At 43.5% G+C, this 25,648-nt stretch overlaps 1 protein-coding gene across 3 annotated transcripts in view; it reads left to right on the top strand.

The window, feature by feature from the left end:
* Positions 1 to 9,333: 9,333 nt before the first annotated feature.
* The window catches only part of SNCB (synuclein beta), a gene marked incomplete at both ends in the record, with an annotated part of 32,649 nt that continues 16,334 nt past the window's right edge, over positions 9,334 to 25,648 (top strand). For 2 of the 3 annotated variants that reach the window (XM_081317080.1, XM_081317081.1), the window contains one exon: positions 9,343 to 9,463. In XM_081317080.1, the coding sequence (XP_081173206.1) occupies positions 9,343 to 9,463 (121 nt within the window). Of the gene's footprint in view, positions 9,464 to 25,648 lie in introns of all 3 variants that reach the window. The other variant, XM_081317082.1, reaches the window with a different exon arrangement.

Genomic DNA, 25,648 nt, shown 5'->3' with positions numbered 1-25,648 from the left:
AACACCCCAGGAGATATTTTAGATGGAGAAGTCAGAAGTATAGAAAAGAAAGGACAGAATTATGTAATAGAGAGCAAATCGGAAATGCAGATAAAGCATTCGAATATATAGGAATGATGAGAAAAAGATAGTAAGAAAAGATTATACAGATCAGTGAAGAAGAAGCCTTAAATTGTAAATGCTTGGAACTTAAAGTTTAGTTTAGTTTAGTTTAATTAAATTTTTATACCGCCCTTCTCCCGAAGGACTCAGGGCGGTGAACAGGGCATATAATAAAAATACAAAAATACAAAAGTTAAAATAGAATTAAATTAATGCCCAAAATAAAACAATAAAATATACAAATATTTAAAACCCTAAATTAACTCCCCATCAGGCCAGGCCAGCTTGTTCGAATAAGTGGGTCTTTAACCCGCGCCAGAAGGAGCGGAGATCCGGTGCCATCCGGAGCTCAACCGGCAGTTGATTCCACAAAGCCGGGGCGCCCACAGAGAAGGCCCTCCCCCTGGGGGCCACCAGCGGGCATTCTCTGACCGGAGGCACCCTGAGGAGGCCCTCTCTGTGGGAACGCACAGGGCGGAGGGGAGTTGACGCCGGCAGCAGGTGGTCCCCGAGGTATTCCGGACCCATGCCATGTAAGGACTTAAAAACCATCACTAAGACCTTGAACCTCACCCAGAAGACAACCGGTAACCAATGCAGCTCGCGGAGCAAAGGTGTAACATGGGAGTACCGGGAAACTCCCAAGACAACTCTCACGGCCGCATTCTGTACCAGTTGGAGCCTCCGAGTGGTCTTCAAGGGAAGCCCCATGTAGAGAGCATTGCAATAGTCAAGACGAGAGGTCACGAGCGCATGAGTGACCGTACACAAGGCATCCCGGTCTAGATAGGGCCGCAACTGACGCACCAGGCGAACCTGAGCGAAAGCCCCCCTAGTCACGGCTACTATATGATCTTCTAAGGTAAGCCGCGAATCTAGGAGGACTCCCAAGTTGCGCGCCCTATCCACGGGGGGTAAAGACTCACCCCCCATAAAGAGAGATGGAACATTTTGAATGTCCCGGGATGCCGGAATGTACAGCCACTCAGTCTTGTCAGGGTTGAGTTGAAGTCTGTTCCTCCCCATCCAGACCCGAACCGCCTCCAGGCAACGGGACATCACAGCGAGGGCATCACTGGGGTGGTTTGGGGTCGAAATAAAAAGTTGGGTATCATCAGCATATTGATGATACCCAACTCCAAAACCACGAATGATCTCACCCAGCGGTTTCATGTAGATGTTGAACAGGAGAGGCGAGAGAACCGACCCCTGAGGAACTCCACAAACGAGAGACCTAGGGGCCGATCTCTGCCCCCCTGCCAACACCGACTGCGAACGTCCCAGGAGATAGGAGGAGAACCACCGAAGAACCGTGCCTCCCACTCCCAATCCCCTGAGACGCCGCAGCAGGATACCATGGTCGATGGTATCGAAAGCCGCTGAGAGGTCTAATAGGACTAGGACAGAGGAACATCCCCTATCCCGAGCCCTCCAGAGATCATTCACCAGAGCGACCAATGCCGTCTCCGTGCTGTACCCGGGCCTGAAACCCGATTGGTACGGATCCAAGTTGTTGCAGAAGCGAAACAGGAATCCATCTGAAGATATGAACACCCTGGAAGCGCAAACATCATGATGGGACAGAAAATAAATCAATGCTACAGCCCAATGTTTCTCATGCTGGCTGGGGAATTCTAGGAGTTGAAGTCCACACATCTTAAAGTAGCCAAGACTTAGAAACACTGCTATAACATCCTGAGATGTGTAATGTATTGGGCTTGTCTTGTTAAAGGAACACCATGTGGGTTAATTGCTGGAAGGTGCTTGAGCAGGGAAGCTGGCTAATGGCTCCCAGCTCCCCAGACAACCTGTCTTCAGCACTGCTATTGGTTGCCTCTAGGGCAGCAATAGGTTGCTTTAAACCTATTGGCCGCCACCTAGAGGCCAGGGTATAAATTGCTGCATTCGCAGCCCTGTTTCTCAGTTCAGATCCTGCAAGCAATAAACGATTATCTTTGCTGAACTCACTCGCCTCATCTTTGTCATTAAGCAACGAACCCAGTACATAACACTGGTGATGAAGGTGGGATCCTGCTCCTCCAACTGAGCTGAAAGTCACTAGGGGAGAGGAAGCGCATGCCTGGTGGGAGAAGCTATTCCCCCCCCTTACGGTCGGCTAGCACAGCCACGCTAGCAATGACACACCCAGAGGACCAGTCCCTGGGCAACGGAGGAGCAGGATTCAAAGACGCCAAGCACCAGCTGCGAAGACCAGCAGAAATGGCCAAGGTTGGAAAGCTGAGAGAATTCAACATTAAGCAGCCAGAAGAGTGGCCCTCGTACCTGTCCAGGGTTGAGAACTACCTTCGAGCGAACCAGGTCGCCGAGGACAGACTGAAGGCTGCCATGCTCCTCTGTGTGTGCGGCCCAGCAACGTTCAACTTAGCAGAGAACCTGTTCACGCCAACGCCGTTGGAGTCCGTATCCTTTGTGAAGAAGAAGCTCAGAGAACATTTCCAGCCCAAGCTGTCGGTGATCGCTTGGCGCTATGCTTTTGAGCAAAGAATACAGCAACCAGGTGAAACCGCAACTGAGTACATCGTGGCCTTGAGGCAGGCCGCACACCTGTGCCAGTTCTCCGACATCGAGGAGACACTACGAGACCAGCTTGTCTGCGGTCTCCGCAACCAAGAGCTACAGTAGAAGCTTTTCGCCAAAGAGCTTTTGTCTTTTTTCAGATGCACAGAAGGAAGTCATGGCGAACAAAGCCGCCGCCAGGGCCATACGAGCCTTTCGGTCCGCCAAAACTGCACAACGCAAAGAAGCCATCCACCGCGAGGATGCCAAACACACAGAAGACCCCGAAAACGACACAGAAGTCGACAAGTTACACAGACAACTCGACCAACAGCATCGCAGCAACAAGCAACATGAGGCCACTTACAAGGCAGTTCCCTTCCTTAGATGTCCAGGTTGTGGTGGCCGCCACCAATGCTTGGACTGTAGGTTCCGGACAGTCACGTGCCAGGCCTGCAGGAAGACAGGCCACATCACGTTCATCTGCACAGGTCACCAGAGGGACCGGCCATCGAATCGCCAGTCGGAAGATCCGACCAGGAGAGGTACTGGGGCCCCGGGTCAGTACAGTGTGGGGTTTTGCTCCAGCAGCAGAAGCATTTGCCATACTGGGGCTTGCCGTCCAATTAAGCCGAAGTATAGACTCCAGGTGGAGTTGCAAGGGGTCCCCTGCGAAATGGAGTTGGACACAGGCTCCGCTGTTTCTATTATTTCCCTTGAAACATTTAATTTCGTTTGTAGTCGCAGTAAGAAATGGGCCAAGCTGAGGCCTTCTGACATTGTACTAACTGATTTTCAGAATGCCAGAGTCACAGTCAAGGGTGAGGCCACACTAGCCGTTAAATTTAAGGGGTTTTCAGGGCACCTGGATGTTGTCGTAGTAGGGGGCCAGTGAACGAGCCTGATAGGACTCGATTGGTTTGATGCACTAGGCACTAGTGTTTAAATTACATTTTTAACAAAGGCAGTAGAAAAAGCAGATGAGAGAGAGAGAGAGAGAGAGAGAGAGAGAGAGAGAGAGAGATGTCCAGAAAAGAAAATGACCCTCCCAAGACAGCCCATTTCTAACATGTTTGCTGTGAATAAGTCAGGGTAGATATAGATCTTTTAATCAGTTTGCTGAATACCTTTATGGATAAACCAACATTCAACAGCTTAATGGCTCACATCTCTTTTGCTCAGGCAGACAACAATACTATGTTTGGGGCAGTGTTTGATGTATCTGCCCACCCATATAATTAGTAAGTTGCTTTGGTTTTAAATTCCTGTCCTCATAGTCAAGCATGTTGGTCCCTCACTATACTATCTGCAGCTTTTTCCTGCCTGTCCAGAAACAAACTATTTCTTTTTTTTGGGTCAAAATGGACAGCAAGAACCCCCCAACAGGTTCATTCCTCCAAAACATCTGCTTTGTTTAAAAGTACCCAAACAGTGGTACCTGGAGATTCAGAAGAGGTATTATTATTATTTCCAAACTTCTGAAATTCATACATTCAGACAGATGAAACAGAGCTACCTTTAAGGATATGCAATGCATCTATCCTAGCTTCACCACTCCAGAGTGGAACAGAAATCAATATACAGGTTTTTCAAAGAGCTCACAATATGTATCTTGTTTCAGAAATCTTTATAATAACAACTGCCCCGATGGATGTCTGAGCAAGCAGAGAAGAGCTTTGGCCATTCTAAGCCAGCATGATAGCATTGCAATTGTTAGGACTCAGACTTATTTGTGTACATTTTCCATGAACTTGCAGTTCTTTCACACATTGTACATTGCCCCAATTGGACACAAAGCTCCAAAATGTTTCATGAATTTATTTTTTTATTCCTATAATAATGTCCCATTCCTGTGTCCTTCATTTGAAAGTCTTATATGTTCCTCTATATTCATTGACACTTGTATTCATTCAGGTGTTCCATGATCTAATCTCAGTTTCTTCAGGAGAAAAAGCAATGCAAACCCCCTAATAGTAATGTCTGCTTCTTGTAACTCAAGAAGTAAATTTTTCCTACAAATGGAGACTCAGCATTAACTTGTTTTCAACACTTTTCTCCATGGAACGTTAACCCATTCTCCTGTCAATCATGTCATCTGCAATCCAATATGGTACAAATACATAATGCAGAACAACAACTATCAAAAAGCATGAATTACGTAATTCATTTATTATAAAATGTGCTCCTACAAATCTGTTATATTACATCTACTCAGTGGAGTATAATCTTTTAAATTTTACATAAAGTTATAACCATATAAATTGCCTTAAAAAAAGTTACTAAACGTAGTTTCTGGCTATTATGTCTTTATATTTTTATGTGATTATAGATACATGTATACATAATGTAAGGTAACTCTTACGAACTCTAGATCTGAAGGCACTGTGAAAGAATTCCAATGGCTGCTATGTGTTACATGTAAACCTTATTTATAGTGGAAATCAAAGTTTATTTATTCACTGTATTTAGTGTCTTTTTTCTCCCCCCTGCATGGTATAGTACAGGGGTGTCAAACTCAATTTCATTGAGAGCCGCATCAGCATTGCAGTTGCCCTCAAGGGGCTGGGTGGGCGTGGCCTACTGGGTTGTCGTGGCCTACTGGGTGGGTGTGGCTAGAGTGCGTATGGCCTACTGGGTGGGCGTGGCTAGAGTGCGTATGGCCTACTGGGTGGGCATGGCCAGCTCTACATCGTTCACATCAAGGGTGCCTATGGGGGCCTGGGCAGGAGTGGGACAGATCTGAGGGTCTCTGGCAGAAGGAGGGTCTCTGGGCCAGGGCCAAGGCAGCGGGGGCCGTTCCCTCACTGTTTCCAGGATGGCTTCGCGGGCCAGATGAAACCACTTTGCAGGCCGGATCCGGGCCCCGGGCCTTGTGTTTGACATGTCTGGTGTAGTAGATTTAAATTATTGGGATTTGATGGGGGGATAAGAGGGATGGCTTCCACCTGCCTTTTGTTTTGGGAATGGAGTAATATTTGTTTCCATCCTGGTAAAAACCGGCCCCCACACTCACAAACATATACTGTATGATATACATATTTAAATAGTGATACATTCAATATATATCTAAGCAGACCAAAATCTGTCTAATGGGACTCTTCTTTGCTCTCCTTCGTCTTGTGCTTATTTTCATGTGTTGCAAATACTATCAAGATAGTCTCTCTAGCCCCCAGAGCCAATATACAGGAAGGTGGAGGAAGAGAAGAATCTGTTTCACTGACAGATGCCAATCTCTCTGTATTGACCAAGGTTATTGGTTTAACCATCTAAAACTGACCCCAGATTATTACAAGATTTTTAAATTTAGCAACATTCTTACATTAAATCTAAAATTTGTATTAATTTGTCAAATGGGATCATTGTCTTCAGATCTGTGTATTTATATTCGATTTATATAGTTCTCATCTCAAAGAAAGTGGCTGTGAACAGCAAACAAACAAGAAACAGCAGAAAACCAACAAAACATCAAAATGAATAGATAATCAGCAGCCAAGATAAAAACAACAACCATAACTTTTCTTACTTTGGACACATTATATGAAGACTCAGCTCTGTGAAGAAAGCTGTAAGGCTGAGAAAGAGAAGAGGATAATCAGAAGCAAGGTGAATGGACTTAGTTACAGCATCAATGAAGGGATGCGGTGGCTCAGTGGGTTAGGACGCTGAGCTTGTTGATCAGAAGGTCGGCAGTTTGGCGGGTCGAATCCCGAGTGCCGCGTAACAGAGTGAGTGCCTGTTACTCGTCCCAGCTTCTGCCAACCTAGCAGTTCGAAAGCACGTAAAAATGCAAGTAGAAAAATAGGGACCACTACGGTGGGAAGGTAACAGCGCTCCATGCGCCTTTGGCATCTAGTCATGCCTGCCACATGACCATGGAGACGTCCTCGGACAAGCACTGGCTCTTCGGCTTTGAAACGGAGATGAGCACCGGCCCCTAGAGTCGGAAACGACTAGCACGCATGTGCAGGGGAACCTTTACCTTACAGCATCAATAAGTGCACTATTGGAGATCAGGGTCAAAGTGTGATGGAGAAAGTCTACCTATGTGGTTGCTATGAGTTAAAACAAACTTTATGGCACTTAATCATATATATAAATATTAATATGTGTGTATATACGTAGAATAGAATAGAATAGAATAGAATAGAATAGAATAGAATAGAATAGAATAGAATAGAATAGAATAGAATAGAATAGAATAGAATAGAATAGAATAGAATAGAATAGAATTCTTTATTGCCCAAGCGTGATTGGACACACAAAGAATTTATATATCCAGCTATGTACATTTTTACTTAGTAAATCCTATGAAAATCAAGGTGACTTTTCAGGTTGCATTATGAAAGATCTTTATATGACACAATTTTTTTTTAAATTCCATTTATATCCCGCCCTTCTCCGAAGACTCAGGGCAGCTTACAAGCTTAGCAGTAGCCTTCATTCTATGTATATGCCTGCTTATTAGGGCTTTGACACACACCCCAAAAAGTCAGCTTAATTGCCCCCAACAATCTGGGTCCTCATTTTACCTACCTCGGAAGGATGGAAGGCTGAGTCAACCTTGAGCCTGGTGGGATGCGAACCTGCACTAATTGCAGGCAGCTGGTGTTACTTAAGGAGGCATTAGCCCACTGCTCCACCAATTTGCTTGTTCCAATAGGCCAATCAGATGCCAAGGAAGGAATTTTTTTTTCTGTCCTGAAGGTCAACCACCTCCTGAAGCCTATGTAGACTTAACTATGCCTCCTGCCTCCCTCAAATGTTTACTCTCACCTTCTTCCAAGTGGCAGGGCAGCTTTTCAGTCCAGACTAGCTAGCCTACGGCTTCTTAGCCACACTAGAATCTACTTAGGTTCAGAGCCTAGAAAAAGGCTGGCTTGACCAGGCCACTTTCTAAAACCTCCTTTTCTGAGCTAAATCAATGCCTATTTGGACACTCAGACAAGGCCTGTGGTTTGGCATCCCGCGGCTGCTTTCTGAGCTCAGGGTCTGCCCGCCTCCCTCTCTCTACGCCAGGGGTCTTCAAACTTGGCCCTTTGATGACTGGTGGACTTCAACTCCCAGAATTCCTCAGCCAGGCACGCCTGGCTGAGGAATTCTGGGAGTTGAAGTCCACCAGTCATCAAAGGGCCAAGTTTGAAGACCCCTGCTCTACGCGGTATCTAAGAGCCGCCACCACCACCACCACCCCGCTAACCTCTCCACGGTGCCCCACCCCTCGGCTCTTCTCATTGCTCGAGCTCCTTCTCAGCGAAGGGGCAAGAAGGTCTGTTTGCCTTCTTTCCAATCTATCCCCGGGGTCAAGTCACCGGGCCGTAAGGTAGACCGGGGAGGGGGGGTGTAGGGGGGGCGGGGGGGGGGTCTTGCTGCTGCTGCTGCATCTGGGCAGGACCGAGGGGCGGGGAGCCCCGATTGCGTGCTCTGATGAAATCCCCTCGCCGGCGGTTATAGGGAGACGGCGGCTCATTGCAATATTCAGCAGCGGTAGCCACGGGAGGCTCCGCCTTTCGTCTGCTCGCTCCTCTCCGCCTCCTCTCCTCCTCCGCCTCCTCCTCCCCCCACCCACCCCCCACCCCACCCCAGCTGCTCCATGGCAGAGCTGCCCTGACTCCCCCGCTGCACCGCGCCGCCTGCCCAACGGCCCCGCCCGCCAAGCCGCTCCGGCCCGGAATGATCTGAACCCTCCGACGGACACGCAGCCGAGTCCACCGCAATCGCCGATCGCAGGTGAGGGGCGCCTCGGCACGCTTCCTTCCTGCCCGCCCGCCCCCAAAGAGCCTGGAGCGTCCGCTTGGACGGGGGAAAGGACCGGGAGGGGGGGGGGAAACGGCAGGTCGGTCATAACGCTGGCCCTGAAGGTGAAGCCCAGGCTCGGTCTCTGCGCAGAGGGTGGCCATCGCTCTCCGGCAAAAGCCGAGCCTTTCCTCCGCTTCCTTTTGGAAAGCGGAGCCAGGAGGACTTTGATCGGTGTGGGGAAAAGGAGATGATGGCTCGTGGTCTCGGGGAATTCTTTTCCACCAAAAAAAAAAAACCAACCCGCGGCCATTCCTTTTGACTCTCCCCATTTCCTCCTCTGGTTTCAAGGACGCGGAGTCACCCCCTCGTTTTCGCCGTCTTCTTCGTGGGCGAAAAAGCATCCTCGCCTGCGCGCGGCTCTCCGTGACCGGGAGCGATGCTTTTGAGGAACGGGGCTGGAAAGGGGTGGCTTTCCGCCCCCGCGGCTGCAACCCCTGAGTCAGGCGAGGTAGGCCAGATCTAGGATGGCAGATCAGGGCGAGGGGGACCAGCTGTTGCAGCAGTGATAACTATCACCAGACTTGTTGAATTTTTTTTGGGGGGGGGGCGAAGGTTACCCTTCCCTGAGCGACCAACCTGGACTCCAACAATGGCTATGGATGTGCCCAGACTTCCCCACCCTCCCTTCCGCTCCTCTTTTGGAGACCCAAGAGAGAGACGGTCTCCTGTCTGTTCCAGCACACTTCCCTGGCAGGAAGGTAGTGCTTGCAATGAGATATTGCTGAAGAAGATTATGAACGAGGTGTTTTTGTGACTACTGTACTGTGAAGTATATAGAGCCTGAGCTAGTCCCCATCTCTTTAAAGCCTGACTCACCCACCACCATCCCCATCCCCGATCATCTTATCCTCACTGGGAGCAGCAGCGCCCTTTGCTGAAGCCATCTTCCACCCCGTGTCTTGTCTCCGTGCAGAGCTCAGTGCCGGGATGGATGCGTTTATGAAGGGCTTGTCGAAAGCAAAGGAAGGGGTTGTTGCTGCAGCAGAGAAGACCAAGGAAGGGGTAGCAGTGGCAGCCGAGAAGACCAAGGAAGGCGTGCTCTACGTTGGTAAGGTTGCTGCAGGCAAAGCTGCAGAGCTGCCCCTCTCAATATGCGCCCCCCCCCTTGCAGGGAAACAAATCTGCCAAGCAGAGAAGAAGGATTAAATAGGAGGAGGAGGAGGCAGGCTTCCATTGGTTAGGGTTTTATCATTATTCTAGTTGATTTTTCCAAAGTGACAAGTGGCTTCTCTTCCTCAATAATCATTTCTGTATACGGAATGATTATAGATAAGAAACAAAAAAAAGAGTCCAATGGTATGATTCCTTTCTGAGCTTTCCTGTATCCAGTCTTTGTGATTGCCTTCAGTATCCAAAAGATTTCATCTTTTAGGATTCACCTTTACCTATGAGATTATGTTTGATTTCCAAGTAATTATCAATGTGTGTCTCCTTTTCTTTGTGATTGATCAGATTTCTCATCCAATTAAGAGACACAGGTTGAATGCACTGGTTTATTTAATTTGGGTTTAGTATGTTTTGCGAACCCAACCTTTAAAAAAAGCCTCTCTACCTTTTCCTTCATGGTTTGAGGCAGCTTCAGTTCTGAGATGTGATTCCCTTTCTGTAAAGATGCAATTCCAGTCATGAGGTGAGTGTTCTGGAATCTTTCTGCTACTCCACACATAAGATGGAATGCTTTCATTCTGCAGGGGGGGGAACATTGGGGTATCTTAAGGCTTAAGGCTATATAGTTCCTTGGGAAAAAGCAGGGATGTGACTGCTTATGAATTCATCTTAATGTTAAATTTCAGCCAGTTCGATAAATTCACCAATGAGCAGCCATTCCCAAAACACTTGAATAAATCATGCCTCCACTGATATTATTGATTGAGATCCATTCCCAAGTTCTTCATTCCAGAGATTCATCTATCAACTTCTCATCTTCATTCCATTTTGTCATTCATCATCCTAGTGCTGACTCACAACCTTCCTGTATATTTGCTTTTCTTCCTTGTAAAACTAAGCTCAATAAATAAAATAATCATCGAATGAGTGCAGTTGTAACTAATTATAATTGTGATGTCATTTGCAAAAAGCAAGGCAACAAAAACCTTCAGCAAGACCATGAATTTCAGATAGTCTTTGACTTACAACCATTCATTTAGTGACCATTCACAGTTACAACAACACTGAACAAAATGACTTATGGCCATTTTTCACATGAACATTACAGCACCTTTGTGGTCACGTGATCAAAATTCAGATGCTAGGCAACTGGCGTGTATCTAAGATGGTTGCAGTGTCTCGATGTCACATGATCACCTTTTGTGACCTTCTGACAAGCAAAGTCAAGGGGGAAGCCAGAGTAACTCAACAACAGTGTTACTAACTTAACAACTTCAGTGATTCACTTAACAACTGTGGCAAGAAAAGCCAAAATTGGGGCAAAACTTACTTAACAACTGTCTTGCTTAGCAATGGAAATTTTGTGGTTGTAAGTCAAGATCTAGCTGAACCAAGGTCAAAAGGAAAAAATTTAAAATAGTAATTTATAACAGCTTTTTCTCTGATATATTTACAGAAAAAAAATAATGAGAGAGAGAGAGAGAGATGTGAATGAATCTAATGCTTTAAATCAGGAATTTAAATTAGGGAAAAAAACCAGTTGTAATAAACAAAAAAAAAGCAATATGATGTAGACCCTACTATCTCCTAGCTTGGATACATTCCATTCAACTCTTTTCTTAATTTGTATTCCTTGGCCAATTAGGAATTTGGCCTTAACTTGATCAGCTCACAATCCAAACATCAAAGGCAGACAATAAAGTTGATTCGAGCTAAATGTGAATCCAGGATTCCCCCCCCCCAAAAAAAACCTCTACATTTTGCCAATCCAAATCATAAAAACATCTCCAACTGTGATCTGCCATCATGGGGAGTACTAGGCACCACTTAAGAGAAATGCTGGTTAAACTCTAGAACGATAGACTAGCAATGGCTATTAGTCTTTATAGCCGTATAATATCTCTTGAATTGCAAGCACCAAGTTTTAAATTCCAACTGTTCGAGAATGGTCAATCAAATTGGGACAGATCGTCCTGCAGAAAACCGAGTTACGAGTTCACTAAGATTTTTTGGTACATAATCAGCTGGTCAGTCAGTCAATCAATCAATCGAGTAATAGTGCAAAACAACTATACTAGCCCACCTAATGTGTGATTTCTGAATATATATTTGGTTAGCCACTGCGTGCCACAGGAGTAGATTCAAAGAGCCCTTCACTGATGCAGCTGTAGCTGCAAAGACTTCACCTTGAGAGAGAGATGGGTGGTCTCTAAATTTTTACACACACACACACACACACACACAACAAATATTTTGTGCATTATTTACACATACAATAAAAATAAGAATACACAATGGTGTTGTCCTGTAATTTTTTCCATCCTTGTGATCGAAATGAATTAAAATATAATTCCCATATTTCCTGCCAACATGGCTTCCAAACCTTGTGATTGGAGAATTTGTGATTGTAGTTATCTTGAAACTAGCTCTGTATGAGCCTTATATTTTTTTCTTCAGCTAAGCCATCATTTTTGCTTTGTTCACAAAACATGCTTTCCAGGAGTTAACTATGCTTGTTGTAAAACTAATCTGGCTTTGCATGATCTGCTGAACACTAAAATAACCAAACAAGGATAAAGGAGAATTGATTAGGAATATGGTGTGTCTTGTTGAGAAGAGCCACACTCAAGTAACATTCCTTAGCAATATGCTAAGCCCCATTTAATGCTATTTCAGCTCAGCTTCATCCTCACTGGCCAACATCAGGCAACACAACTAAGCAAGCAACCATATTTGTAGATTTGCAACCTTTTTGATATAGATTCTGGTGGTTTCATATGACTTGCCTGTCAACACTCAACAGTTTTTTGTTTTCATAGTTTTGTTAGTCAAACTGGAGGATCCATTGTCCTGGATAGTGCTCGAATGAGAGACCACCAAAAGGCTGAAAACTAAGTGCTGCTACAAAGTCCAAAAGGCATCTTGAAAGAATGCAGTGCTCTCCCATTTCTGCACAGTTCCCAAGACAACTAACTGGATATGTCTGGATAAAATCACCAGGTCTTGAGCTCTGCTCAAAGTAGATTTGACTTTTATTTTATTAAAAATAAGCTAAATTCATATTGAACCATGAGTTGTGGCACATGGCTTCTCCTTGCTACCCATGTTTCATTTCTTTCCGTGCCCATATACATTGAAAATGGAAATGGAAATAGAAGAGAAGCCAGAAGAGAGAATTAATTTCAGGATAAGCCTCCCTTCAGGATGCACATAACATGATGAACCAACCAGTGCACTTTGATCTTTGTCTATGGCAATCTGTCAAATCCTCAAAGAAGGCCAGGTGAGGAAACATATACTACAAGAAGTACTTGAACTCAGCTTTATTGATTTAGGATACACCAAGAGAACCTTGAACCCCCAACAGTATTTTCTCCATCCCTCCTTTAAACCAAACAGAGTCAAGACACAGAGTTTTGAGTTTCTTTCTCATGCTTTCTGGTTTCTTAGGTTATGTTCATATTTTGCTAATGGTTTCCACATAACTTCTTCGGAGTCATCTCTGTGGTCCATCTGACCTCAAAAGAAAATAGAGGGCCAAATTGCACCTTAGTTTAGTCTCTTATGAATGTAGCCAGGATACCAACAATTCCATATTTGTCCTGCCTCCTGGCTCTCTCTCATTCTTCATCTTATTCTCCCTATTGAGAGAACCTGAGATTAGCTAACTGCCCCTTTCCCCATAAGTTTTTTTCCTCTGCTGTGACTTTGCATTTGACTTTAAGCATAATGTGGTTTGTTACACTGTAGCTTGCATAATTTGGAACCCAACTATTGGAGTTTGTAAAGCCTAACTTATGGATTTACATAATGTGTGCATATGTGGTAGCATGTATAGCTCTATAGGCCTTGGTTCATCCCTTCCGCCAAGCCTTTTCTGAGGAGATGCCAACAAAATGTATCCAGGCACTATCTGTCCTATTTCTCTCTTTCTTTGAGTGACAGGCTGCTATATGGATTGGTGTTGGGTTTTTTTGTTTGTTTTACTGTTTTTGTGCTATATATTCCCAACCTTTTGGGCACCAAGGACTGGTTCCATGGAGAGAGGTTTTCCCGTGAACCAAAGGGGTGTGGTTTCATGTGCTGCCTGCAGGCCCAACAATCTGGGCCCTCATTTTACTTACCACGGAAGGATGGAAGGCTGAGTCAACCTTGAGCCAGTGGGAATTGAACTGCCAAACTGCTGGCAGTCAGCAGAATTAGCCTAGAATACTGCATTCTAACCACTGCACCACCACAATGGCAAAGCACTTCTGAAAATCTTGTCAAGAAAACTGCAGGGACTTGTCCAGGCAGTCTGAGAATTGTACACAATTGAATGGAAGAAAAAAATAGCCACCTAAGCTGATCCAACAAACTCATATTAAAACAAACTATGGTTTGTGCATCCAGTCGAAGAAAACTGCTAGATTCTAGAATGCCATATTTTCATTTTTAAAGTTACAGCCCTGTAAGATCAAAAACCCCTTCATGGATTACTGCCTTGTCGTGGCGAAGGGGCTTGCGTAATTCAATGAAGCTATGAGCTATGCCGTGCAGGGCCACCCAAGACGGACAGGTCATAGCAGAGAGTTCTGACAAAACGTGATCCACTGGAGAAGGAAATGGCAACCCACTCCAGTATCTTGCCATGAAAACCCTATGGACAGTACCAAAAGGCAAAACGATATGACGCTGGAAGATGAGCCCCTCAGGTCGGAAGGCGTCCAATATGCTACTGGGGAAGAGCAGAGGGCTAGTACTAGTAGCGCCAGAAAGAATGAAGCGACTGGGCCAAAGCCGAAAGGACGCTCAGCTGTGGATATGTCTGGTGGTGAAAGGAAAGTCCGATGCTGTAAAGATTCTTTCTCCATAGGAACTTGGAATGTAAGATCCATGAATCAAGGAAAGCTGGACGTGGTCAAACAAGAGATGACAAGACTAAACATCGACATCTTAGGTATCAGCGAACTAAAATGGACAGGAATGGGTGAATTTAATTCAGATGACCATCAGGTATACTACTGCGGGCAAGAATCCCTCAGAAGAAATGGAGTAGCCTTCATAGTCAATAAAAAAGTAGGAAAAGCAATACTGGGATACAACCCTCAAAATGACAGAATGATCTCAGTTCGAATCCAAGGCAAACCATTCAATATCACAGTAGTCCAGGTCTATGCCCCAACCACCAGTGCTGAAGAGGATGAAATTGACCGGTTCTATGAAGCCTTACAGCACCTTATAGAACTAACACCCAAAAATGATGTCCTTATCATCATGGGAGATTGGAATGCTAAAGTAGGAAGCCAAAAGATAACTGGAATAACAGGCAAGTTTGGCCTTGGAGTACAAAATGAAGCAGGGCACAGGCTGATAGAATTTTGTCAAGAGAATACGATGGTCATAGCAAACACTCTTTTCCAACAACCCAACAGACGGCTTTACACATGGACATCACCAGACGGTCAACACAGAAATCAGATTGACTATATGCTCTGCAGCCAAAGATGGAGAAGCTCTATACAGTCAGTAAAAACAAGACCAGGAGCTGACTGTGGCTCAGACCATGAGCTTCTTGTTGCAAAGTTTAGGCTTAAATTAAAGAAAGTAGGGAAAAGCGCTAGGCCAGTCAGGTATGAATTAAATCATATCCCTGTTGAATATACAGTAGAGGTGACAAATAGATTTAAGGAATTAGATCTGATAGACAGAGTGCCTGAAGAACTATGGACAGAGGTTCGCAACATTGTACAAGAGGTAGCAACCAAAACCATCCCAAAGAAAAAGAAATGCAAGAAAGCAAAATGGCTGTCTGAGGAAGCTTTGCAAATAGCTGAGGAAAGGAGGGAAGCGAAAGGCAAGGGAGAAAAAGAAAGATATGCCCAATTAAATGCAGAATTCCAAAGAATAGCTAGAAGAGATAAGAATGCCTTCTTAAATGAACAATGCAAAGAAATAGAAAAAAACAATAGAATAGGGAGGACCAGAGAGCTTTTCAAGAAAATTGGAGAGATGAAGGGAACGTTCCATGCAAAAATGGGCATGATAAAGGACCAAAATGGCAGGGACCTAACAGAGGCAGAAGAGATTAAGAAGAGGTGGCAAAATTACACAGAAGAACTATACAAGAATGAGCTTAATGTCCCTGATAATCACAATGAGGTCGTCACTGACCTCGAGCCAGACATCCTAGAATGTGAAGTGAAGTGGGCCTTAGAAAAGCTGAGCAACAACAAAGCTAGTGGAGGTGACAGTATTCCAGCTGAGCTATTCAAAATCTTAAAAGACGATGCAGTAAAAGTGCTACACTCAATTTGCCAGCAAATTTGGAAAACTCAACAGTGGCCACAGGATTGGAAAAGATCAGTTTACATTCCAATTCCAAAGAAAGGCAGTGCCAAAGAATGTTCAAACTATCGCACCATTGCACTCATTTCTCATGCTAGTAAAGTTATGCTTAAAATTCTACAAGCTAGACTCCAGCAGTATGTGGATCGAGAACTACCAGAAGTACAGGCAGGATTTCGAAGAGGCAGAGGAACTAGAGATCAAATTGCTAACATACACTGGATCATGGAGAAAGCTAGAGAGTTCCAGAAAAACATCTACTTCTGCTTCATTGACTATGCTAAAGCCTTTGATTGTGTGGATCATAACAAACTCTGGCAAGTTCTTAAAGAGATGGGCATACCAGACCATCTTATTTGTCTCTTGAGAAACCTATATGTAGGCCAAGAAGCAACAGTGAGAACTGGACACGGAACCACTGATTGGTTCAAAATTGGGAAAGGAGTCCGGCAAGGCTGCATACTGTCGCCTTGCCTATTTAACTTATATGCAGAGCACATCATGAGAAAGGCAGGGCTAGATGAATCAAAAGTTGGAATTAAGATTGCCGGAAGAAACATCAACAACCTAAGATATGCAGATGATACCACTCTAATGGCAGAAAGTGAAGAGGAACTAAAGAGCCTCTTGTTGCGAGTGAAGAAGGAGAGTGCAAAATGTGGGTTGAAACTAAACATTAAGAAAACCAAGATCATGGCATCTGGCCCTCTCAATTCCTGGCAAATAGATGGGGAAGAAATGGAGGTAGTGACAGATTTTATTTTCCTGGGCTCCAAGATCACTGCAGATGGGGACTGTAGCCAAGAAATTAAAAGACGCTTGCTCCTGGGGAGGAAAGCCATGGCAAATCTAGACAGCACACTAAAAAGCAGAGACATCACCCTGTCAACAAAAGTACGTATAGTCAAGGCTATGGTCTTCCCAGTTGCAATGTATGGCAGTGAAAGCTGGACCATAAGAAAGGCTGAGCGCCAAAGAATTGAAGCCTTTGAACTATGGTGCTGGAGAAGACTCCTGCGAGTCCCTTGGACTGCAAGGCGATCAAACCGGTCAGTCCTAGAGGAGATCAACCCTGACTGCTCTTTAGAAGGCCAGATCCTGAAGCTAAAACTCAAATACTTTGGCCATCTAATGAGAAGGAAGGACTCACTGGAGAAGAGCCTAATGCTGGGAAAGATTGAGGGCAATAGAAGAAGGGGACGACAGAGAATGAGGTGGCTGGATGGAGTCACTGAAGCAGTAGGCGTGAGCTTAAATGGACTCCAGAAGATGGTAGAGGACAGGAAGGCCTGGAGGAACATTGTCCATAGGGTCGCGATGGGTCGGACACGACTTCGCAACTAACAACAACATAACAACAAGATCAAAATGGAGATTAATTGACTAGAAAAATGATCCAATTTAGATGGATGTGGAGTTGGCAAGACACATGATAATTCATTTTTGAATTCCTGTTAAAATTGCTATTCTTTCCACCCCACCCTATAGATTTTAAAAGGAAGCTAGAATATTCAGATTATTAAGGGATTGGATAATTGATGCTGTGGTCTAGCATATGTCGCAGCCAATTTATCTGCTTCTTTGTGAAAGAAGAAATCTTTCTTATAATAAAACCCTAAGATATTGATGTCTTTCTTGAAGTCTTTTAAATAATATTTATTAAAAAACCGAGAAGTCCTGGCTTCTTTAACAGGTTATGAAAAGTCATTATCTAGTGGAATGATATAGCAGACTGACCAACTCATGACTTGTTGATGTTCTGAACAACAGATCCTTCAGTATCCTGATACAGAATATCATACTGATGGAACTTGATCCAAAACATTTCTACCTTTCCCAATTCCATTTACAAACATGTAGATCTTAAAACCACAACTCTCAGCTGTAATAGTCTAGTTCATTTATTTTCAAATTGTAGGAAGAATTGCAGATTGTGTGGTGTTCCAAGGGAAAGAGAGGAAACTGTCAGACTGGTGGAAATTTCCTCCAAATATGGCTAAGGAAAGCGAAGGTAGAGAGAAATCAGGTTAGCAGGGAGATGCAGAAAAATGTTTCTGTATTTGCACGCAGAAGCTGTTTTCACATGTGGAACTGGGTTCAATCATCGGTATAGACTCACCTGTGAAAAAAGTAGTTTGTATCTGGGTAGCTGCAGGATATTGGTTTAAGGAGTTCATACTCATGTAAGTAGATTGATGGGATGCTGGATTGTACCACTTGCAACTATAAATGTGATTATGGAGTCATTTTTTTAAGAATGCCCCTCTTTATTGAAGAAACAAACTTCCCTTCATGTACTAATTTTTAGCACACTGAAGTAGCATTTTTCCTTGAAATGCTAGCTTTCTATACTCAAGGAAGTTATATTGGTATTCCCCACCTATCAAGCCATTCTTCTATTTCTTTTCGGCTATAGGCCAGGTCAGACCAGGCCAGGCCTTTCTCAGGTATTTGTCCCAGAAGGAACAATTGTTACAATCTTGTGACCATTTATACAGTTAGTCCTTAATTTACAAACATTCATTTAGCGACCGTTCAATCTTACAACTGAAAAAAAATTATTTATGGCCGGTTCTTGCACTTACCACTTTTCCAATAGCCACATGGTCATATGATCAAAATTCAGACACTTGGCAATTGGCAAGTATTTATGATGGTTGTAGTGTTCCGGGGTCACATGGTCACTATATGTGACTTTCCCAGCAGGCTTCCAAAAGCAAAGTCATTGGGGGAAGCCAGATTCACTCAATAACCAAGCAATTCATTTAACAAATGCAGCAAAAAAAAGTTGTGAAATCAGGCACAGTTCACTTAACAATCACCTCACTTAGTGATGGAAGTCGTGATCTCAGTTGTGGTTGTATGTTTAGGACTGTCTGTAGGAATAAGTCCCATTGAATACAGTGGAGCTTCTAATTATGCATACTTAAGATCAGGCTGCATCTATTCTGCAATTAGTATTTTCTCTGGCACCCTCTGGAGGTCTTCTATGACAGTGATGTGTGGTTGGAGTGGAATGGGACAATTCGCCACTGCCAACTCACCGTGAGACAACTAGCCGTGGGACAATTGAACAATACAATTTAATTATTTTAATTTTTGTCATTCACATTTCATTCTGTCCCTTCTTTTGCACCCTTTCTTTTCCAAAATTTCTTTGATATTAGTGCAACCCTTGTCCTGCAGTGAGTTGCCCATGGTGAGTTGGCCACGAGTTGTCCTAGACTCTGGCTGCAGAGCAAAAGTATGCTTGCTCTCTGCTTTTTCTAACGTACTGTTTGAACATTCCTCACTATACATTCTACAGTATAGGAAAGCTGTATAACAGAATGCCAGGTTCTGAGTTGCATGTGGAGATAATGTACTGCAGATGTTTGTCCTCCAGCACATGGCATAGAGAGTCATGGAAAATGGGTTGAAGGTGGAATTAAGTTGTTTAAAGACTCTGATTAACAAGAAAACCTTTTGTTATAGAAAATCCACCCTGCTTGCCAGTAATTAATTACTGTAATTAACTTCTGCATGTAAGCCAAATAGTAGAGAGAAAACACCATTTTGCCACACCTTTATTTTGTTGACTATATGAAGAAAAGGTTGCTTAAATAGACTTAGGGTTTAATTAATCTGTGTAGACTGTGAACGTGGGCTTGACTGGAAGGCTAGCGATTGTATAACGTGGTGAGTACAAGAATGAAACGGGAAGGTGGTAGATGCAATGGAAAATAGGAAATCAAAAATTGCACTCTACTGCTTTTGAGGACAGTTTCCCATTGCTTAGATCTGCTTTACATTTTTTCTTGGATGTTTGACCTTGTAGTTGGCTGCATCAACATGTTTCTTGGAACAGGCCCAGCAGAGCAAGCAATCCACAATGCTGGAAGTCTTGGACCCTTTTCATTAATTATCACTATGACCATTTTGTAGCTTTGGCATATTTTATTGGCAAGGAATTTAATATCTTTTTCCAGATCACTAATTAAAGGAAAACACTGAAGACCACTGGGCCTACAACTGATCGCTCTGGGATTTTAATATAAGTACTACTGCTTTCTGCATGCTTAATAACTGAACTGTAGTTTATTGATCATTGTAGTGCTATTTCCTTAACTGGAATGCTCCAAGAAAGCAAGTGGGATCTCTTAAAGCACTCAGTTATAATAATTACATTACCCTTCTGAACTTGTCTGTGAGTTCAAAGAACAGCTGGCAGATGAACAGGTAGGGAAACATGAGTATTAGGAGATGAGATGACTAACAAATTTCTCTAGTTGTGCCAAGTAGATACAATAGAAGAACAAAACACTGAACGTTTTCTGTACTGAATATTCTGATAATTTTTCCAATCACAGATAGCTCTGCTATGGAGAACAGGGACAAACATGTTGGAACAGCAACTTGTTCCTGCTATAATCTGAAACAAGAGGATATGGGAATGGATTTCTGTTAACTTAATCTGCTAAATGGTTCACCAGATTTGTTTCGAGGGCTCCATCATAGAATATGGATAACTCCCTTGACTTCCATTAGGTTTCATGCCTCTGCCATTTTTTAAAAAAAGTTTAAATTAAAAGAATGAGGAATCTGCCATTCTACACAGTAAAGTACTAATCCTCTGGATCACCTTGATTTCTAGGAATATTTATTGGCTTTCTTAGAAAATAAGAAGTAATGGGCATCTGCAGTCCTGTCCCTAGTTTAGATGTGTGCCATGTAACAATAACAAAAATCCAAAAGTATAAACAGGGTGTGTCCTCCAATAGCAGGAGCTAGAGAGTGGAAGGCAATATTCATTATGTTGACAGGCCAGCAAACCCTGCCTTGCTGCTGTAGTCACCATTTTCCTCACATTTCCAAAAAGCTGGGAAGCCAAGTTCAGTGGCATAGGGTATTGGTGATTCCATCACACTGAGCCAATTGGAGGATTTATGTGTATTTGATTTCTATGTTGCCTTTCTTCTCTGGGAATAAAGGGTCCTTGGTGCTCTTAGTTTGGTAGTTTTTTGTGCAGACGTTTCATTACCCAAACTAGGTAACTTCATCAGTACTAGCATGGAGTGGGGTTTCCTTACTAGCACTGATGATGTTACCTAGTTTAGGTAATGAAACGTCTGCATAAAAAGTACCAAGCTCAGAGAGCACCAAGGACCCTTCATTTCAATCCTGGGCTACAAATATTCTTCTTTATCGTTGTCTGGGAATACTTAAGGCAACTAGGAAAATAAGCAAAACCCCCAATGTTTAAATATAATTTAATGTATTCAGTCACTTATCAATTAGAATGCCTGTTTATAATTTTTCTTTTTTTAAATACCGAGAGTAGGGTTTAGCTGCAACTTTGACGATTGATGTTCCTAGCCTGATAAACATGCAGGAGGAAGCCCTCTCCCACATGCCAGAGATACATGCCTTTGACAATGGGGACCTCTTCAGAAGGACCTCTCCCATAGATCTTAATAGCCAGACAGATTCATAATAAAAAAGATGATTCTTTAGTCAACCGCTAAGCCATTTAGGGCTTTAAGGCTTAAATTGTGCTGGCAAGCAACTGGTGAACAATGCATATTATTCAGTGCATGCATTATACAATCCCTATGCCTTGCGCTGTATTCTTAGTAGCAGCTACTGCATTGTGCATCAGTTGCAATTATTGGATACTTTTAAGGATAGACATAGGTTGACTTCAGAGACAGCTGTTAAAGGAGTAGCCCAAGTCAGCAAATCTGTATTCTTTCAGGAGGAATGTAACCTTATTCAGACCAGCTGCAGTGTCATTCCCCAATCTGTTTCTTATAAACTAATGGTGCCCCTGTCTTGCTCTGGATTTATTTCAGATTGTTTTTGCTCATTAAACATTTATCAAACTTCACCAATGATCAAGCATAGTAAGGAGCAACAGAGCTGAGTGTTACCAACACACTGCCCAAGAGGTTTTGTTGTGCTCCCAACGAGACAAGGCTGAAGACTATTAGGAACTATATCTGCATTGTATTCCAAGAAACAAAGCAGGTAGTTGCAGTTTTTGAGCAAACAGAAACAGTAGTTTGAAATTTATACCAAGCCAGACTTGAAAAGCCTCATATTCTCTTACAGTAGATCCCCTCTCTATTCCTCACAGTGTCCATTGATAATTGATGCTTGCTTATATATTCTACATCCTCACTTTCCTCTTTGGCAAATCCATTATTAGAATGAAATTTTGTAGCCTGAGAGATTTCATTCTCCCTAATCCAAGCCAGGTTGTTGTGTGAACCCTCTAAGTCTGGGTTTGGGAGTAGTTGTCCTAGCATGATGTGGTCTATTTCATATCTGAGTGTTTTAGCTTTCTGGAAACCACCCAGAACGATTGTGTTTGGTGATTGGGTAGCCTTAAAAATTGAATAAATAAATAAATGTCGATCTTGAACCAAGTGGTTGTGGCACTGTCCTGGACATTGGGATAAGGGTAGAAATTACAAGCACACTTTAAACACTGGATATTTCTATTACTTTCCCATTAAATATGGATGTGTTGGACTCTAACTTAAACCATCCTTAGCCTGCATAGCCAGAAACACGTTGGCTGGGTGTGGTAGTAATTGTAGTTTATTACACACACTGGTGTACTGTGTTTGAGAATGCTTTCTTATTCAATTTGGACTTCTGGGATTTCAAACAGGGACTGGACAGTTATCTATCAGGGACAGTGTAGTGAATCCTGCAGTTGCAGGTGGTTGGACTTGATGATCTCTTAGGTCACTTACAACTCTGTGATTCTATAATTTCATCTAGTAGTTCCTATACATTTTTAATATCTTCATAACCACAAGTGTTAAGAAGTTGAATTCCATGGTTCATGTATCGGCAGGCTTTTAAGCATCCCGTTAAGCATCTATTCAGGAACAAATTACATTTTATTTTAAATGTGTCTTTGCAAATTGAGGGAGAGCTTATAATGAACAGGATCAAAGCAGGCATGTACAGAGAATGTAATGTCTTTCTTTGTGAGAAAAGTTCTTCTGAGGCAGGTATTTGTTCTGAAGAATAGGCAGAAACTGTATGTTGAGTGCAAAGAGGCATGTAACATTGCATGCAGCTTAATCCCAAAGCCAACTTCAGGCTTTCATATAAGAATGCATCAAGGGACTTGGGATGAGGCCAGCTGCCTCTTAGCTGATGGCTTGCATACTTCATAGATCATACTTCATAGTTCTCAAGACAGCATCTTCAATGCACACCTTTACACCATGGGGATGGAAGTGCTGATTAGCACCTCTTCTACTGTAGTCCATATGTAGTGAAAGGCAGGCCCCTTTGATTGTAGGTGAGTTACATCTTTACTTGGAAGTTGCTAGGATGTGGAGCACCAAGGGCTAGTTAGCAAAGTTAACCCTGTGCTCACTTGTTCGGAGGTGAAGGTCTGAAGAGGACCGGTTTCCTTATTTCCGGGAGCAAGCAGGAAAATACTGTGATACTTTATTCCAAATATGGCACTTTCTTTTAGACAGCTATGCAACTGGAAAAATATCTACTGACCCCGAGGAATAAAACTCTGCGTAAATGAGACATGCCCCAGGAGAATCTCTTTGGAATGGAGGTTGTTTACATGATCCCAGCTCACCCCCTTTGGCAGACAGAGAAGGTGTGTGAATTCCATGCCTATTGCTTGGCCTCTGGGCAGTTGCATATTTGTTTTCTGTGCCAAAAAGGGTATCAACTTCTCCAGGGAATCACCGGCAAATTTCCAAAGCGAAAAAAGGAAAAGAAAGCTTCCAAGTCACCTCTTTTACTAATTATATCATTAAATGGAAGCACTGCTAGTAGACAAAATCTCTAGAAACTAACCTACTCCCCTCCCCACTTAAAAAAAGAACAACAACAACAACAAAAAACCCCTGCTCATGTCAGTGATACTTCGGATGATCACTGCATCCAGGCTGTTTCCCATAGGACAGGGGTCTTCAAACTTGGCCCTTTTATGACTTGTGGACTTCAACTCCCAGAATTCCTCAGCCAGGCACACTGGCTGAGGAATTCTGGGAGTTGAAGTCCACAAGTCATAAAAGGGCCAAGTTTGAAGACCCCTGCCATAGGATCTGCTAAAGAGTGAGCTGATAGTTGTTTAGCATGCCAATGAGATAGCTTCCTCGTAGGGTCCTGATCTTCACAGACTATACCTATAATTAATGTAGACATGCCTCTATCCTCGTTATGGCTCGTTATGGAATTCACTGTTGGGAAGAATGTGGTGGCTTTTGGTGTTAACTGAATTTTCAAGGGCTGGTTGGAAGGCTGTGCTGCCAGCAAAATACAACTTCATAAAACTGGCACACATTTCTTGTAGTCCAGATAAATGCAAGGAGCCTGGCAAGAGGGAAAGAGCCCAGGTTCGCCTGGTGCGCCAGTTGCAGCCCTATCTGGACCGGGATGCCTTGCGTACAGTCGCTCATGCGCTCGTGACCTCTCGTCTGGACTACTGTAATGCTCTCTACATGGGGCTGCCCTTGAAGACCACTCGGAGGCTCCAACTGGTGCAGAATGCAGCCGCGCGAGTTGTGCTGGGAGTTTCCCGATACTCCCATGTTACACCTTTGCTCCGCGAGCTGCATTGGCTGCCGGTTGTCCTCCGGGTGAGATTCAAGGTGTTGGTAATGACCTACAAAGCCCTACATGGCATGGGTCCGGATTACCTACGGCAACACCTGTGGCCGGCGTCAACTTCCCTCCGTCCAGTGCGCTCCCACAGAGAGGGCCTCCTCAGGGTGCCTCCGATCAAAGAATGTCGGTTGGTGGCCCCCAGGAGGAGGGCGTTCTCTGTGGGCACACCAGACCTGTGGAACCGCTTGCCGGTCGAGCTCCGGATGGCCCCCGACCTTCGCTCCTTCCGGCGCGATCTAAAAACTTATTTATTCGATCAATCTGACCTGGTTTGATGGGTTAGGGTTAGGGTTTTAATATGGCTTTTAATTATTGTTTATATTCGGGCATAATATTTAATTGTTCTTTTAACTTTTGTATTTCGCTTTTATATTTATTGCCCTGTACACCGCCCTGAGTCCTTCGGGAGAAGGGCGGTATAAAAATCGAATAAAACTAAACTAAAAACTAAAACTATGGGTGATTCTGTGTATATCAGATGCGTTGTCTTGTTTGCTGCCACATGCTGCAAGAAAACTGATGGAGGAGAGCGTCAATTTTGGCATGGCTCACTGACCAGTGAAATATGGTCACATTGGAAGAAAACATCAACTGCTTGTTGCCTTTGAGGAAGGCCGTGGAAGCCCACAGCAGCCCAAGACATTTTGCTGCCTGTTGAAAGTCAGTCCTGATACAGTTTTTTGTGCTCTTGAGATAGCAGCACCTTCCTTTATTCCTACCCGCTTTCTTTTTTTTTAATAATAATTTTGTTAAAGATTGCAATTGCAACAGTAGAAACTAATACAAACTGAAAAAATAGAAGGTACAGAGAGGGAGAAAAGAACAAAGAGAAAGAGAAAATAAAAAATAAGAAACAAGAAAAAGGAAATATATAAAGAAGTGACTTTCAACCTGCATCACAAATACAATCAATTTTAGTAACTCATCACCTCTTAAAATACAACAAAAGTTTTCTTCTTTCCATATCCCACTTTTTATTTATAGGCAAATCCAGAAAATCTAGTCATTTCAGTTCCGTTGTCCATTGGGAGAGTTACTAGAGAAAACAACATATTATTTACTTGATCAAATAAACCAGCTTTATATTCCTTCCTTTTACTTCTGATAATCTTGATCTCTAGTCCAAATAATGTCCTAGAACAGCTGCCCCCAGCCTTTTGGGCAC

The sequence above is a fragment of the Vipera berus genome (genome assembly GCF_964194415.1).
Source record: "Vipera berus genome assembly, chromosome: 2".
Taxonomy (NCBI): Eukaryota; Metazoa; Chordata; class Lepidosauria; order Squamata; family Viperidae; genus Vipera; species Vipera berus.
The sequence above is the reverse complement of the archived record's forward strand: the minus strand, read 5'-3'. Positions and strand labels throughout refer to the sequence as shown.